The 17,532-nt window shown below is 34.5% G+C and overlaps 2 protein-coding genes across 3 annotated transcripts; one reads left to right on the forward strand and one right to left on the reverse strand.

The window, feature by feature from the left end:
- Positions 1-1,286: 1,286 nt before the first annotated feature.
- rps29 (ribosomal protein S29) lies at positions 1,287-2,583 on the reverse strand. Its single transcript, XM_028439925.1, has 3 exons — positions 2,466-2,583; positions 1,952-2,051; positions 1,287-1,385 (listed from the first exon to the last, which is right to left on the reverse strand). Exons 1-3 carry the CDS (start codon positions 2,525-2,527, stop codon positions 1,377-1,379), a joined length of 171 nt encoding a protein of 56 aa, XP_028295726.1. The 5' UTR covers positions 2,528-2,583; the 3' UTR covers positions 1,287-1,376.
- A 3,034-nt stretch (positions 2,584-5,617) lies between these two features.
- mgat2 (alpha-1,6-mannosyl-glycoprotein 2-beta-N-acetylglucosaminyltransferase) lies at positions 5,618-11,156 on the forward strand. Of its 2 annotated transcripts, none has more exons than XM_028440387.1 (2): positions 5,618-5,787; positions 9,353-11,156. In XM_028440387.1, exon 2 carries the CDS (start codon positions 9,608-9,610, stop codon positions 11,018-11,020), a length of 1,413 nt encoding a protein of 470 aa, XP_028296188.1. In that variant the 5' UTR covers positions 5,618-5,787; positions 9,353-9,607; the 3' UTR covers positions 11,021-11,156. The 2 variants fall into 2 exon arrangements, with proteins under 2 accessions (XP_028296188.1, XP_028296189.1); XM_028440388.1 differs by having other exon boundaries at positions 5,618-5,782.
- Positions 11,157-17,532: the final 6,376 nt, after the last annotated feature.

The raw sequence follows: 17,532 nt of genomic DNA on the forward strand, positions 1-17,532 counted from the left end.
TCATACGAATGGGTATGAATTATGCATAAATTAGTTGGATGACCATCAAATTAACGTACCAGCACTCTTATGTACTTTAATCAAAAATAGTATTGTTAATTTTTTTTTTTTTTAATGTAGCCATGTACAAAAGACATTTACAACCAATAGGAATTTATCATTCATATTTCAGCGTTCACCTTCATATTTTTGAAGCAGCTGTAACAAAAATCGTGACTGAAAGATACAAATATCAAACTTTGTTTTATAATAATGAAAAATAATGTCCGCTTGGTATAAAAGACTCAGTGACTATTTCAGAGTAATCGAGAAACTTGATCCAAAAAAGTGAATGTGCTGCCATCTAGTGACTTAGAAGATATATTGTACTCTTACAAAGAAAGTAAAGAAAAATGTTAACCTGAGAAAAAAAAACTTTTAATAAACTCCTTTACTTGGTGCATCACCTACAGCTTAGACCAAATGTGTTAAACTCAGTTAAAAAAAAAAAAAAGAATCTCTAGCCCAAATAGTTAACACCAACTTTGGCCAATTAATACTAATGGACGATTATTTTTTATTTATTTTTAATTTAGCTTTTTATGTCAGTGTACTCATTCCCCAACATGACACAAATTACTCACATGCACGTTTTGAAACAAAATCGTGGGATTTAAATGCAATTTTCAGTCTGAAAACAGGTGACGCGTTTGGTAAATGTACCAAACAGAACAATTTGTCAAATCTCGCTCATAATCCATCACTATAGTCACATGGCTGCGAGGGATTTTGTGCAAAACTTGAGGGTGATGGTAATTAAAGGTTTCACAATCACCAAAAGGCAAAACAAAATCAATCCAATTTCCATGTTTTTCTTCCATTAAATATGGCTTCAAGCCAGCGTTGTTTGCCTTACACATACTAAAACCTTGCATATGATTCTTCATAACATCTTATGGTGTTTTTTCAATTACTTTTAATCAGGCTGAAATCTACATTGGATGCATTGATGGGAAATCCCTGCTTCTGTAGTGTCATTTAAAGCATATAAAACAAAATTAATAACAGCAGTTGACGTAATTAAGTATTTAACATGTCTGACACAATATAGCAAAACTTAATAGCAAGTGAAATAAAAGTAAAAGACTGTAAAAAATGAAATTTTGGTGATCCAATGAGGAAAAACACAAAAATACATGTACAATGAAATGGAATAGACATTTTTAAGCAAAGAATATGAGGTTGAAAAATAAATCAAAATGAGCATCCACAGCAGATATACATGAAAAAGCACACAGACCACCATATCTGGACAAAACATCATTTATTAGCAGAACTGAATAATCCCATCTTTACTGCCTTCATGTGATCGCTTGAGCCATGGACATGGGAGACATCTAGTCAAGCTATAAAAAAAAAAAAGTAGTTTTATTAGAATAAATGTACAGTACAATTTCTTTTAAAAACATGAACTGTGAAATAAAGAAAAGTCAATGATTTTAGACATTAAAAAGCAACATTAACCTTCATCCTTTGCTCTGACAACCCCACACACACACAAGACCCAAAAAAAAAAACAAGACTTGTTTTGGTTACAAGTTATCCAGTTATAAAAATAAATAGGTTTTTATACAACTCGTTTTAATTTTGGCAATTTTCCATTAATAAATGTATACATTTAAATATGGAGCCATGGTTTACACATTTATTTATAATAAGTTAAAAGTATATTTTTAAAAATGTCATCCAATTTGCTTTGTTTAACCTCTAATTTACTTTTTCATATAGAGTTTTTGTATTTTTTATTTAGTTCTGGAATGTCAATGTTGTGTGTTGCATTTTGGTTAGTCTTTGTGTGCGTGTGTGAATATTTATATATATATATATATATATATATATATATATATATATATATATATATATATATATATATAATGTTAGTGATAAAATGATGAGTTGTGCTGTAGTTTACCTTGACAAAGCCGATGTCCTTAGCGTATTGCCTGAAGCACTGGCGGCACATGTTCAGCCCGTATTTACGGATCAATCCATGTCGGTTTGAACAGACTCGGCTATAACAAAATAAATAAATAAAACAGATTACACAAGTTTTACGAGAGCTTTGAAAACGAGACAAACAAGAATTCACTAGCTGGCAACCGCTCGGACATGTCTCATCATCGTCACACTTTCAAACTCTCACTGTTTCACATTGAACATATCCCAGAACACTCCTAAAAACACAGTTCAGTAGTCATCTGCATTGCAACGTAAGACGCCATAGCTTTCTTGGACATACTGAATTAAAGTCGTGTAACTCAGGGAATCAACAGCCACATCCTCCGCCGCCGCCATATTGGCTCGAGTCGGCGCCCATGCGGTGCAAGCGTTAGAAAAACCACCGCGAAACCACCGACTACATCTACCAAAAGAACGGCCACAAAGTGACATCTTTGTTATATTTGACCAGATTAAGCGGTACTGACCAGGAGCGGGATCCCTGGCCGAACTTTCTGGGGTGACTCCAGTAGAGCTGCTGGTGGCCCATCTTGTCTCTTTTCGGTCGAGCGTCGGAAAGAAAGAGGGAGGCCGCGCATGCGCAAATGAGGTTTTCCGTTGTGCTTCCGGGTTCAATCAGTTATTGAGCGCCACGTAGAGGAAGCGTGGGGTATTGCGGCTTTGGTTGTGTTTAAAGCGGTCGTAGCCTACTTTGTATTTATAATATCAGCTAAAAAAATGTAAAAAAATGAAACCCATTAACCAAGACGAAAACAAGACAAATGAAATAATCAGTCGTTATACTGCTCGCAATTTGCCAGATGTGTGCCTATATTTTGTTGAATTATGTTTAATGTTTTATTAGCACACATAGAAAATGCACAATAAAAAAAGCATGGTGAAAAAAAAGAAAATAGATATATATATAGACTTTATTGAGTAATGGTTTAACAACACACATTTACTCATGAATTATATGTTTTATATTAAAGATAACTAATAAAAATTTCGTTAAATGTTTGTGAAAGGAGTGCTGAGAATATATTTCTCTGCAAATTAATAATTTAACTGATATTGTCTAGAATTAATTGTCTATCGATTTCTTTCTTTCAATGACTGCTTTTTATCTCTACATCTGTTAACAGATAATGATTATTATTTTTATTATAATAGATAGATAGATAGATAGATAGATAGATAGATAGATAGATAGATAGATAGATAGATAGATAGATAGATAGAAAATAATGCTATTGAACAAGTACAAATACAAACAAAAAGGCACTTTTTACATTTCTACAGATTATAGACAAAGCTGAACGACTATGGAGGACCAAACCTGCCCAAAGTATAAATATATAAATAAATAAATGTACAAATAAATATTGGAATTAATAAATAAAATAATTAATACATAAATAAATGCGTGAATAAATGAATAAAAACTGGTGAATAAATGGAACAAAAATAATCAAATGTCTTAACATTATTTCTACATTTATGTATTTCCACATTTATTTATTCATACATGTATTTATTTCTTCTTTCATTTATTTCAACATTTATTTATTTATTTATTTATTTATACTTTGGGCAGGTTTGGTCCTCCATAGAAGACAACACAAAAAGGGAAAAACATGCACTTACAATAAAACAACAAACTGATCTAATAAAAAAAATATATAAAGTTTTTCATAAATGAAACAAGTCTAGAGGCATTTCTATGGAGGTAGATTTGTGTCTTTATTATTCAATCAATAAAAAATAAAAAAAAAACAATTTCAATACAAAAAAAATCACTTCAATAAAAAAAACCCTTTTCAATCAAAGAAAAAAAAGACTGGCTGAATGGATTACACAACACAATAAGCACAATATACACAACTATAACATCACATCTCACTCACTTTAAAGCAGTCTCTTCTTCCCCATCATTTTCCATTTGATTAAAGTCTTTACACTGGCTCCCAGTCAGCCTTAGAGTAGACTTTAAAGTTCTGCTGCTGGTGTATAAATCTGTGAATGGGTTTGGTCCAGAATACATCACTGACATGTTAGTCAGGTATGAACCCAGCAGATCTGACAGATCTATGGATACAGGTCAGATAGTGGAGCCCAGAGTTCACAGTAAAAATGGTGATGCTGCTTTTAGTTGTTATGCTGCAAAAAAAAAAAGTGGAACAAACTGCCAGCAGAGCTGAAGTCAGCATCCAATGTGAACAATTTTAAATCATAGTAAAAGGCACTTTTTTTTCCTACTGCATATAATTTGAGAGGGAGATTTTTGGTCATGTTGTTGTTGATATTTGTTGATGATTTTAAATGTTTTTAATGATGATTTTAAATGTTTTGTTGCCGATTTTAATGTTCTTATTGATTTTAAGCTGTTGTCTGTTGCACGTTTTGATCATGTAAAGCACATTGAGTTGCCTTGTGTATGAAATGCGCTATACAAATAAATCTACCCTTCCTTACCATTTCCTATCCTGACTCCCTTTTCCCTGTTCCTTTCCCCCTCACCTCGGTGTAACGCTGCCCTCTCTTTTTATATCGAAACAACAACGATAGAGAGGAGAAGGAATAAAAAAAAGACAACACTGACTACAGATGAGTATAAATCCTACACAAAATAGGACAAAAAAAAATTGTGTTCAGAACAACCTAAGAATGTTTGACCAGAGAGACAAGCTTTGATGTAAATTTTCTGTGTTCAAAACAGGGGACGGGACTCAGATAAACAAACTGCTTCTCTCGTCTCCTTTTTTGGCATGTACAAAAAAAAAAAAAGTGAATGTAACTATGTTGGAAATAAGCTGAATAAATATATAAATAAATAAATAAATAAATAAATATCCTCCCTATAGTAAAGTGTTTCTTACCCTTCCTTAGGGAGGGCTGGTGATCGTTACAATTATGCAATAAAATAAATTATTTTATTTAAATACGATTAAAAAAACTTGCATTGCTGTCTATAAAAGATTGCACTTCTTGCAGCGTTAACCTTTGATAGCATGTGCAGACAAAAAAAGTGTTCAAATGCAAAAAAAACCCAAACAATTGCGTTTTTTGTTTTGTTTTGTTTGTTTTTTTTATTAATAATAATAGTAATAATTGTTATTATTATTATTATTATTATTATTATTATTATTATTATTATTATTGTAAATATTTTTTTGCTTAAAATAATATTTTTAGTATTTGGGACATATTATGCATTTGTACACTTGGTTCTTTGATTGAACAATATGTATTTATTTATTTATTTATCTTTTTATTGTAAAGTTGTTGTTTATTTATTATTATTATTGAATAATAAAGACATACATCTATTTCCATACATTTCTGCCATGAAGAAGAGATAGATATATAGAGAGTTGCTAAATAGTTTGTGCTCCTTCCTCCAGTGGGTAAAATTAGACTTGGATTTAAAGCAACGACATTTATGAGATAGACAGAAACATCCTCCTATTATTTAGGACACAGTAAATGGCTGAGTGGTGTCCATTACAATGAAGTAGGTTATGAGCTCAGATAGAGCCCTTAGCTGTGGGCAGGGCTCTGGTAATGAATATGATGATCTAATTCCAGTAGAATAGAACTGAGCCTGTGTTCATATGGTGTCTCTGGTGCCGCCCTATGGACCAGTGCATTGTGGGACAGCAGCAGACAGCGGTTGTTCCGTATTTTGTGAACCGTTTTTTTTTTAGCTAAAGGCACATAGCTGTGTGTGCGTGCGGTGGAAAATGAGAATGGAACCCCCCCGGACACATGCTTGTCTCCGAACGGACCGAACGGCTGCTCCGGTGTGAGGTAACCGCCTCCAATGCGCTTCTTTAAGCCAAATGTCGTTTTTTAAAGGTTTGGGTCCGGACGGGAAGGAGCTAGCGGAGGCTAGTTTAGTTAGCATGGTCTGGGTGTTTGCTGTCATGATGGAGCGATATGATACAGAGACCGTTAGTGTTGTGTTTGGCCCCAGTTTTGGTAAGAATTAGATCAACAATGTCTGCTGCTAATGTATATTAAAAAAGCTGCTTTAAACAAGACTGGAGAGCTATGGCTCTTTAGAGGAAACCGCACTATTAATACAGGAACATGATAAAAAAGCAATAGAGGAATCCATTGATAGGAGCTAAATCATTTTAACCAGAGCTTTCACTGCCAATATGTAATATATAATATGCTCTTTTCTCTTTTGTGTGTCACTGAAAAACACACTTCATATAATACATAGTGTTGCAGTCTGTTACAACTCCCCATTTATCTGACATATGGGGGTAGATTTGTGTCTTTATTATTCAATCTTTAAAAAAAAAAGTTTATTTCAATCAAAAATAAATATTTTAAATCAAAGTGAAAAAAAGTGTTCAAATGCAACAAAAAAAAAAATTGAGACCCAAATAAATGCATTTGAACACTTTAGTTTGAAAAAGCAGGGTTCCCGCAGATCCTTAAAAAGCATTCAATTCATGAATCTAAAAATAAGGCCTTAATTGTCATTGAAATCTTTAAATAATAATTACATTTGAACACATAAGTATGATTTTAGGATTGTAATTAGTTTCACATTTCAAAATAAATGGTAACATTTGTTGTTGTTTTTTAATGTATAATTTACTGTAACATTGCTTAATCACGTCAGTGGAACTAACTACAAAACAGTTACAGCGGAACATTCAACAACATGGAGAAATGTAAATTTAACAAAAATTGCCTTTGCAATGAATATTTTTGTATTTCAGCTTTATTGGCCATGTAATGTATGTTATACACACAAGGAATTTGACTTGGTGAACTTGGTAAAGTTGATTGTGGTATTTTTGTTGTTTTATAGATTTCTGGCTATATTTGTAATCATTTTGTGTTTGGTTTTTTTTGTTTGTTTTTTTTTTTTTTCAAAGAGTGATTGTTATTATTTTAATCTGTTTTATTTGTGTATTTTACTGTCATTTTGTGTATTTTTGTGTATTTACTTTGGGGGCCGTAATTGATGTAAGGTTTTTTTTTTTTTTTTTTTCATTTTGCCCACGGTAACAATATTATCACGATACAGCAATTCTGCGATAATCAGTATATCGTGGGAAAATTCTAAATTTATTGACTGTACTGAACAGGAATTACAAAACATTGTCATTCAAGTGTATACAGTATACAGCACAGTGGCTCTTCTTAACACACACTGACCACAACTAGTCACATGTCCTTGTGTTATTTTTTAAGTCTTTAAGGTAAACTGATACAAAATAATGCTTCACCAAAATATTGTTAATGTTGTTTGTGCAAACTTATTTTAACTAAACAAAATAAATGCAGAAAATATTCATGTCAGTGCTAGTATTAACTTCTCTGTAAACATGGACACATCCATCCAGCTTTACCCTGGCATCGATGGTCTCGTCCACAACAACACGCAACTTTTTCCCACAGATCTTCTCTATCTCTGATGAGATGTTGATCAAACACTCTGAGCAGGTGAAGCTAATTAAAACTGATCATGTTTTCACGGAGCGATGCTGCACTTGACGAGAAATGGACAGAGTTTCACAGGCACAGCAAGGTTAAGCGGGCACTGGTCGGCTCTGTATGTAGGAGTCAGAGATGATTTGTGTAGTTTATTGGCAGTTTAGATGGTGTTTTGGGTGGTTTAGGCAGTGTCTAATGCAGCCAGAACGAGAGGGGGTTGGGCGGTGCACCGAATAAGCGACTTTGTCCATTTCCGCATTTAACCGTTTTTATTGGTTAATTCCGTTATTCCGTTCGCGATTCCGTTAACGTGGATTTTATAGGGCCCTAGGGTCCCAACTCCCAACTATGATATGTAGTCACTTCACTATATCTCAATTAATGGGCATTTCCTTTTGCTCGCAGATTAGTAGTGCATAAGGTATAGATTTTGAAAACAAAATGTCACACCAACCAACAAGTGCCATCATGATAGAAGATATGAAATGATAATCACTACACTTGTTAGTTTTTTAAATGTCATGGTATTTCTGTTTCTATCTACAGTATGTGGTTTCTTGCATACATTTTATCCTCTTTGCCCAATTGCAGCTTTAACTTTGTCAGATGCCGTACGTAAATAAAATACATCCCCAAGGCTAAAGCAAACCCTCAAAAGAATTTTGTACTGTGAATAACACATTTAAAATAGAATAATTGAAGTTGGTATTTCTACCATTGGCTGGCCTTAGTGTTAGCTCTGAGCACAAATTGTGAACAGGGTTTTTTTTTTTTTTTTTTGACACAACTTTCTAACTCAAGGCCAAATCAGAGGTTGCTAAGCGTTGTGTCACCTTAGATAAGAAGTAATAGAGTTTATATTTCAAGATAGATATTTGAAGTAAGGTTTAAAAGAAAACAATCAGGGTTTTAGTGTTATATAATACTATTACCTATGGGATTAGCTTCCACAATATCTGATTATTTCAATATTTTGATAGAACAATTTCCTGTGACCTTACTCCGCAGTATTATTTTCGGGACTGGAGCTAATAGCTATTGAAACAATGAGCCTGTTTTTTGACTGATTGATTTTTATATCAAACATCAACACAATATATATACCATAACGAAAAATTTAAAAACAATTTTTAAAAAATCAAAAGGGAAATAAACAGATGACCAAATCCTGCAAATGTAGCTCGATAAATGTTCGAAAAGGAGGAGGAAGTATAATTTATAAACATATATAATCCTACTCTTTTTAATATAATAATAATAATAATCACGGGTTTCGCCTTTATTGGTCATATGTTGTTTCATATATGAAATTTGTCCTCTGCATTTTAACCCATCCATGAGGAGCAGCACTATATGCAATCTACTCATCTAATGGCTCCTTTAATAAATGACTACATTATATTGAATACATATGTGAACCTAATATTTAATATAAAATGGGTGAATATTTAATTCACCTACAACTTTTCTTTACATTTTTATTCACATAATAATATACACGTCTTCATACTGAGGAAATTGACATTTCACCTATAATTCATTGTAATATATCTACAGTATATACAGTATATTTAATTCCTATAGATTTCTATACATGCCACCTATAATTCATCCATCTATTCATATATATATACATACATTACATATGTAACATTTAACAGCTTTTTCAATTTTTTTGTATTTCTGTTAAATTTTTGAAAAGCTACATATCTAAAGATAAAGATGAACTTGATGAATTTTTAAATTATCTTTGAAAAGTCAATAATAAAAAAGTGTTTAACTTGGCGACTGTGGGGATTTAGCCCATCAGTACAAAAAAAGGCTCTTAGTGCAAACTCACCATGCAACTGATTTTAAAATGTATGTTCATTAGCGTGCTGCAATAAAAAGCTAATTCATTTTCTTCCTTTTTCAGGAGATTCATGCACTCTCTTCGCTGCATCTTCCCTGCAACCATTATGCCTTATGGAATATTTGTCTGCCAATGATGTTCCAACAAGTTCTTTGTTTACAACAGCAGTTCGTTTTGCCAACAAGTAGCCTGACAATAGTTTATATTTGATCAAGCGTTTTTCAGCTTTTGCACCCGCTGTGTTTTGAAAGCTTTTTGCAATTAATTTCTCGTGCTTTGTAAAAAAAAAAAAAAAAAAAAAAAGTCCGACCCTCTATCATGAGATTCCGGATTTACAAGAGGAAGGTGGTGATACTGACTGTGGTGGTCGTTGTTTGTGGCCTCGCTTTTTGGAGCAGCGGAAGGCAGAAGAAAAACAACACGGGGTCGTTCCCCAAGGAAGTGGAGGCAGCGAAAAGGAGCAGCAGCATTAGCGGCAGCGCCAGCAGTATTGTCAACAATCATATGCATGTACCACAGGCCACCCCAGCAGCCAGTCGGGTGCCTGTTCCACCACCTTTTATACACACAAACGACACACAGCAGGAAAGGGCTCAGGAGAAACCCAAAATACTCAAGCCAGAGGTAGATAACACCACTTTGGTCTACCGGGGCATTGTCTTCCAGCTGAACTTTGACCAGACAATAAGACATGAAGAAAGGTTTAAAACAGCACGACAGAAGGATGATCTGGTCGTTGTGGTTCAGGTTCACAACCGTCCAGATTATCTAAAGCTATTGGTCGATAGTTTACGAAAGGCCAGAGGTGTGGACGGCATACTCTTGATATTCAGTCACGATTACTGGTCCCCTGAGATCAATAAAGTGGTGGCATCCATTGACTTCTGTCAAGTCCTTCAGATATTTTTCCCCTTCAGCATCCAACTGTACCCCCAGGAGTTCCCTGGAAACGACCCAAAGGACTGCCCCCGAGACATTCCCAAAAAAGAGGCCTTAAAGCTGGGTTGTATTAATGCAGAGTACCCTGATTCTTTTGGCCACTACCGTGAGGCCAAGTTCTCTCAGACCAAGCACCACTGGTGGTGGAAGCTCCACTTTGTATGGGAGCGAGTGAAAGTTCTCAAGGACCACAAAGGACTGGTTCTACTTATCGAGGAGGACCACTACATGTCCCCGGACTTCATTCACCTCCTAAAGCTGATGACGGCGCTGAAACGAGAGCAGTGCAACGACTGCGACATCCTTTCGTTGGGGAGCTACAGCCACATTGGTTACTCCAGTAAAGCAAATAAGGTGGAGGTGAAGGCCTGGAAGTCCACCGAGCACAACATGGGCATGGCACTGAGCAGAGAGACCTACCAGAAGCTGATCCAGTGCACGGACACGTTCTGCACATACGACGACTACAACTGGGACTGGTCTCTGCAACACCTAACCGTCACCTGCCTGCCCTCTTATTGGAAGGTCATGGTGAGCGAAGCGCCGCGGATTTTTCACGCCGGAGACTGTGGCATGCACCATAAGAAGGCTTCCTGCATGCCCATGAGCCAAAAAACCAAGATAGAGAACATCCTACAGAGCAGCGGGAACCAGCTGTACCCGAAAAACCTTCTGATAACAAAGAGACTGCCAGCAAACGGAGCCGGAGGAGTGGCTCCGCACGTGAAAAACGGAGGCTGGGGAGATATCAGGGACCATGAACTTTGCAAGAGTTATGTTCGATTGCAGTGACCTTAATTGCTACAAATATATATATATATAAATCTGTCCTTTTGCATCCTATGTTAAAAAAAAAAGTAATACTTTATGGACTATTCTTCATATTGCTTGTTTTATCGGATTGTTCCAAATAAAGGTGATTGTTGAATTTTTTGGTGTTTTTGACAAACCTTTTATTATGAATTCGTTATTATTTGGAGTTCAAGAAAAGGGATGAAAAATGTTCTTCTGATTAATGTTGCGTTTTCAACTTTTACTACAGTTACATCTGCAAAATGGAGAAAAATAGAAACCCACTATAAACGTGATTAGTACAGAAAGGCTATGGTGCTAAACAGGGGCTTGCATTGCCATGAATCTGACAATACAATACAATTCACGATATGCATGTCACGATATGATATATTCCGATACTAAACAATACGATATACATCGCAATATCAATAATTACAATATTACGTAACGTTTTGTACCTTTACAAGTCCAAAATGGTATGAAATACAATTTATTTCATTGTTTTTAAACTTGCAAGAACAAGGAAATGGTAACTAACTGTATTTCAGGTACCAATATCAAAAACTAGTGGTATTTTTAACGAACTTTCAAGTTACTTTTCTCAAAAAAGTTTAACTTTTGCTTCTACAACAGATTCTGATTCTGTTAAGTTCTCAAATTCTTTTTTTTAAACAGAAGCATGTTTTAGAAAATAAAGTGCAATCAACTTTCTAACTAAAATGCATTGAGGAATGAGGTAGTTTAACAAGGTTTTATGTAGTTCACTGCCAACTAGTGACCAGGTGTTTATGTGCTATGCATATGTTAGCGCAATGAAATGAAAAGAAAGGATTTGGACATTTTTTTTGAAACAATACAATAATCGCACGGCACAATATCACAATATATCGCCGAATCCATTTTTTCTTACACCATTAGAGCTAAAACATCTCAATGCTTCCTAACACGTAGAAGGTTCTTAGTTAGGAAAAGTGTGGGCAAGCGTTTTCCAGGGTAGTCCTAATAACAGGAGTTGAATCTGGATGTTGCAGTCCTACTGTGCACACATCATTAATCTGAAGATATTTATATCCTCTAAATTTGCTGAGATCAAAGATCCATCGAGACACCTTGCTCCATTTAAGTAAATTCCCACTTCACTTCCAACAGGTTTCTACCACACACACACCAGAAGCCTTTCTTTTACTGAAACTGCAGGATTTTTGTTTCTGTGAACCACATGAAAAATAGCTGACATTTATAAAATATAAGCATTGCAATGCACGCTAGCTGCATGAAAAAAAAAAAAAAAAAGCATTCAGCACATTGTTGTATCTGCTGCATCTGCACATAATCATTATTTACCTGTAGAGATTCAACATCGATGCTGCTTTCTTTGTGTTACAAACTCATTACACGAGTTGATTCCCCATCTGACTATCGACAGTGTTTCTCTGCGGCGTGCATGCTGTAGCAGCAATAGAGGCCTCTGTAAAGCTGCATTGATCCCCCACCCACTCACCCACCCCCCCACCCCTTGGGCTCCTCTGGCAATGCTTTAACAATCAGTTCTGCACACTGCTCAAAATCTGGAATAAGTTATTGCTGACTGAACTCTCCAGGTACATCATGCTGCATCTTGCTTTCCATTCTCCTCTTGGCATTTCTCTTTAAAAAGAGACTTCATGAAATAAATAGTTTTTTTTTTCAAAGTCACATATTGACTGCCTGGATAGATATGTAGAAGACAGAAAAAGACCTAACAATGGCTGTTGTTATGTATTCTCTGCTGGTAGGCAGCCAGAACTAATCATGAAAGTGTGAACCGAGAATCCCAATATGGTGTGAAGACACAATTATTGGACTGCTTTGTTGAGGTCATGTGACTTACAAATTGTGCAGCAGCTCCCTTGATATGAGCTCAATAATAGAGCTTTCTTCTCTCGAGGGAAACAGCTCAGAATAACATGGTGGAAGTAACTGATTACTAGTACTCACGTTACTGCAACTGAGTTGCTTTTATGAGTACTTGTACTTTTTTGGAGTGTATTTCAAAATCAGTAATTTTACTTGTACTTAAGGACATTTTAAAAGGAGTAAAGTCATTCATTACATTTCTACACCCAACCATTACTGAGTAAATTATTTATTCATTTATTTATTTATTTATTTTTGAAAAATAAAAAGCGTTCAACCGTCCATTGTACATATTTTTTACACTTTTTCATTTTTATTTTTTATTTAAATAATACAAATTTACAACAAGTGAGAAGTGTACACTAAAGATACAGAAAGGGGATAAGCACACAATAATTATACATACAGAATTGAAAGAAAAATAATAATAATAGTAATAGGGGTAAATCAGTCATCATTTCACTTCAAAAATACTGTTGTATCTTTTCATGGTTTTGATGCTTTTTTTGATATATTATTTAAATATTAAATATTAAAACTTATATTTTCATTGATTAGGAAGCCTAACAATGTAACCAATAGATAGGACATAAATTAGATGATACAGTATTTGTTTTTAGTGTATTTTACAGCTGATTTCGGACCAGTTATCATAAGAGATGCTAACAGAAAGCTAACACAAGAGGAAGGTTAACTTTTATTAGGTTGTTTATTTCAGGCTCAGTAATTGTGATTAAATGTAATTGAACTTCAATAATTGAGAATGTAATTGACTTTCTAAGGATAAAAAAATAATTGTAATTGGGAAAAAATGCTGGTAACTTTAATCGTAATGAAATTGTAATTGACCGCCCCAACCCTGGGCCAAACTGTTTTTAACTTCCCCTAAAAGCCTCAGAGAACAAACACTCCATTATTCCAATGAATAGATGAGTTTTTAGGTTTGGCAACATGGACGCAAACTCTAAATGTTCATCTTGGCAGCCACATTGACTAAGTGAGTGGATTTATTATCATTTCATTTTTCAAGGTGAATAGTTGGCATTGCACAGCCTGCACATTACTCACCTTTATTCTATTCTATACATGGATGCCTTCCTATGTCCTTCGCTGTTCTTTGTACACTGTAATGATTAAAAAAAAAAAAAAAAGAGTTTCTCAGTGAATTTAATGGGTTAGAGACTGTGTTACATAAGTTTAAGGTGAACCTTTAAAAAGAAGAATTATAGCCTTCAGTGCAGCACTTGTGCTTTTTACAAGTCACCACGTGTTGGAGTCAATAGAAACCGACAAAACACTGCAGATATAAATGATCCCAGGAGCACACACATTCCTTTTACTACTTTCAAATGCAGGTTAAAACAACGTATTGGACTATTAGGAAAGAAAAGTAAAGTAAAATGTGTGTGTTTATAGGGCAGACAGGCAATCGGCGGCCCTCGGTCTAATTCTGAATTCTGTGCGGCCCCCCCAAGACAAATCCACCAAAAATTGTGATTCAAAAAATTGGAATTAATTTGAAGCCCAACTCAATACACAAAATAACTTAGAAAACAACAGCAAAAAAAATACACGAAGCAAGAACAACAAAAAAATATCCCAAAAATACACAAAAAGACTCCTAATACACACAACAACCACCTAAAATCACAAACAACAACACACATACAAAATGACGCCAAAGAAAAACACACACAACAATAACAATTACACAAAATGACAGTAAAAATGACAAAAATACTGAAAAAAAAATCCCCAAAAGGCACAGATTGACAATAAACAAAATGCAAATATGACGCTCAAGAAATAACAAAAATAAATTAAAATGAATTCCCAAAATGACAGATGAATACACAAGATGACTAAAAACTCGTAAAAAATACACAAAAGACAACAAACAATGACGAAAATAAATGCTCAGATTGGTCGTTATTCTTTATATAATATGGCATGAACGTTAATAATGTGGCCCTCGGATCAGACAATCACATTTTTGTGGCCCCGCTGTGATAACAGTGGAGATAACTTTAAACAATCCATAAAAATCATTGTCAATCCATGTTCTATATCCATTTTCTCTCTGACATTGAACATTCTCTGCATTCTCCAGACCTTCTGTAAGTCTATATTAATCATTTATAGATGCAGCTATAGGTGACTCAGGTGGTATAAACATTCTGTACATGTGGTTAAAGGAATTCTATCACTTAAAGGCATACTCAACCCAAACTACAGACAGTTAAAGTGAGCGATGCAATAAAAAGCATTTTTAACGCACGCTTGTCGAGATCAATATGCACAAATTGTGATGTATTGATTACTCAAGGAAGTGTTCCATTCATGTATCTCCAACTGGTTTGAATAAGTTAAAGCCATCCGATGCTTCTGATCACATGGACTTACCTATTATAAGGTGTTCAGCTGCTACTGTATCTATCTATAGACTCTCTGTAGGAGCAGAAATACAGAAAGTATTCCCTAATGTGACAAGAACATAATGTGTTAATGCAGATTGGCTAAAATTTAATAAAAAATGAGGGATATTGTATGTCAGGCATTAGCAACTGGCAGCCTGGGGGCCAAATGTGGCCCTCAGTTTATTTCTGTGCGGCCCCCAAATTTAAAGCATAGAATGACTCCAAAAACACACAACATAAGAGAAAGATATACAACATGACAACAAAAATGACAAAAAATATCAGATATGTGGCCCTTGGATCAGATGCAATCACATTTTTGTGGCCCCCACATTATGGAGGTAGATTTGTGTCTTTATTATTCAGTAAAAAAAGTAAATAAAAAAAAAAACTCACTTCAATTAGAAAACATTTTTTTCAATCAAAGAAAAAAGTGTTCAAATGTAAAATAAAAAATTGAGACCCAAATACTTGCATTTGAACCCTTTTATTCTTTAATTAAAAATGTTTTTTTTTGTTTTTTTTTTTTTTTGATTGAAGTCACGTTTTTTTAAAAAAAAATTTTAATCATTTTTTTTATTTTTATTTTTTTATTGAATAATAAAGACACAAATCTACCTCATACCACATCCCTGTGTCATGGTGAAAACTTGATTTAAATGACTCCAAAGACTTTTCTTACATGACATAGCAGTTTTATTACTGATCTTTAGACTAATTATCTAAAGTAAAGTAATGTGATAGGTTGCTTCTCAGACCAAAAGGTGACATAATGAGAAGGTTCATGGGTGGTAGAATCAGCAGTGGAAACAGTGAGGACCTCTTTCAAATGTCTCACTTAGCAACGATCCTGACTGATAACCAGGGCCGGCCTTCCAACAGGCAACACAGGTGGTCGCCAAATTGCACACATTTTTTAAATAATGATTTAAAAAGGTATAATAAACAATCACTGTGCATGTTTTCTCTTCATTCAATATTAATAATAAAAATCTGTAACTATACCTGCTTATCTTCTGCCCATATTTACATTTGTTTTATTTTAATTATTGTTCTATTCTATATAATTCTATTGTGATGTTTGCGCATTGTGTTCTTTGGTTGTAAGATTTGTGTTACTGACTAGTAAAACCAAACAGGAAAGTAGAAATGTCCTTGTACTGAAACTTTTATAACTTATTTTAACTTTTGATTGCACTGTTTGGGATTGCTTTTGGATTATATTGTATTATAGCGCATTATTCTACATTTTAAGATAGGTTGTATTTTTTTTTATTTCAATGGTTTTGTTGTGTCGCTGAATTGCATTATTTTGTCTTGATATTTAAAATTAAATAATAATGCGCATGCACTGCATATAGACTTGGAAAAAAACAGCAACTTTATCTGTTGATATTCATTCATGGGGGGGCGGGGTCAAAGTCCACTCTTGCCTAGGGCACGGAATGACCTAAAGCTGGCCCTGCTAATAACTTATACATTAATGTTAGCAGCTCAGGATGAAGATCAGGCTGTCAATCATAAAGTCGACACCTTGAAAGAATGATCGAACCAATCCAGAATGGATTGGCCTTCCCCCACTTCACCCATAAGCTGTGGATTCCATGTCTTAGAGTGCTTGTGTTTCTTCTAATAGTCACTCATAAATAATGGAAGATCAGTTTTATCCCACTCTTGGAATATTAAATATATATGAAGTGATAAGGTGAAGTGGAATGAATGCATTTGTAAAGCAATGAGACAGGTTGACAGTGTGATTCTCTAGCTTTGATCAAGTGATGGTGATTCTCCTACATTTAATGAATCCCAACCAAGCCTGTCTCTGCAACACTGCTGCCTGCTGGTCTGATTAAACACCAGCAGAATGCAACTGGGAATTTATTTCCAACACACAATTAAGTCTAATGGTCCAATGGTGGCAGAACATCAATTGTCTCCTTGAATCTGACAAATGTCGAACCCAAAGACAGCAACATTGGACTTGTCAGGCTGGCAGTAAATCTTTGAAGCAGTAATGGTTTTGTTAAAAAGAGTAAAAAAGGGACTTAACATTAGTTTAATGTGGGTTTTTAACAAACCAATAATGAAAATACAGATTCATTTTGAACCAGGGGTGGACAGAGATTTTTAGTGAATGTATTTCCTAAAATCTTGATAAAGCTGTTATTAAGACAGTGATTCTCAACATGTGGTTTG

The sequence above is a fragment of the Gouania willdenowi genome, chromosome 24 (genome assembly GCF_900634775.1).
Source record: "Gouania willdenowi chromosome 24, fGouWil2.1, whole genome shotgun sequence".
Lineage (NCBI taxonomy): Eukaryota > Metazoa > Chordata > Actinopteri > Blenniiformes > Gobiesocidae > Gouania > Gouania willdenowi.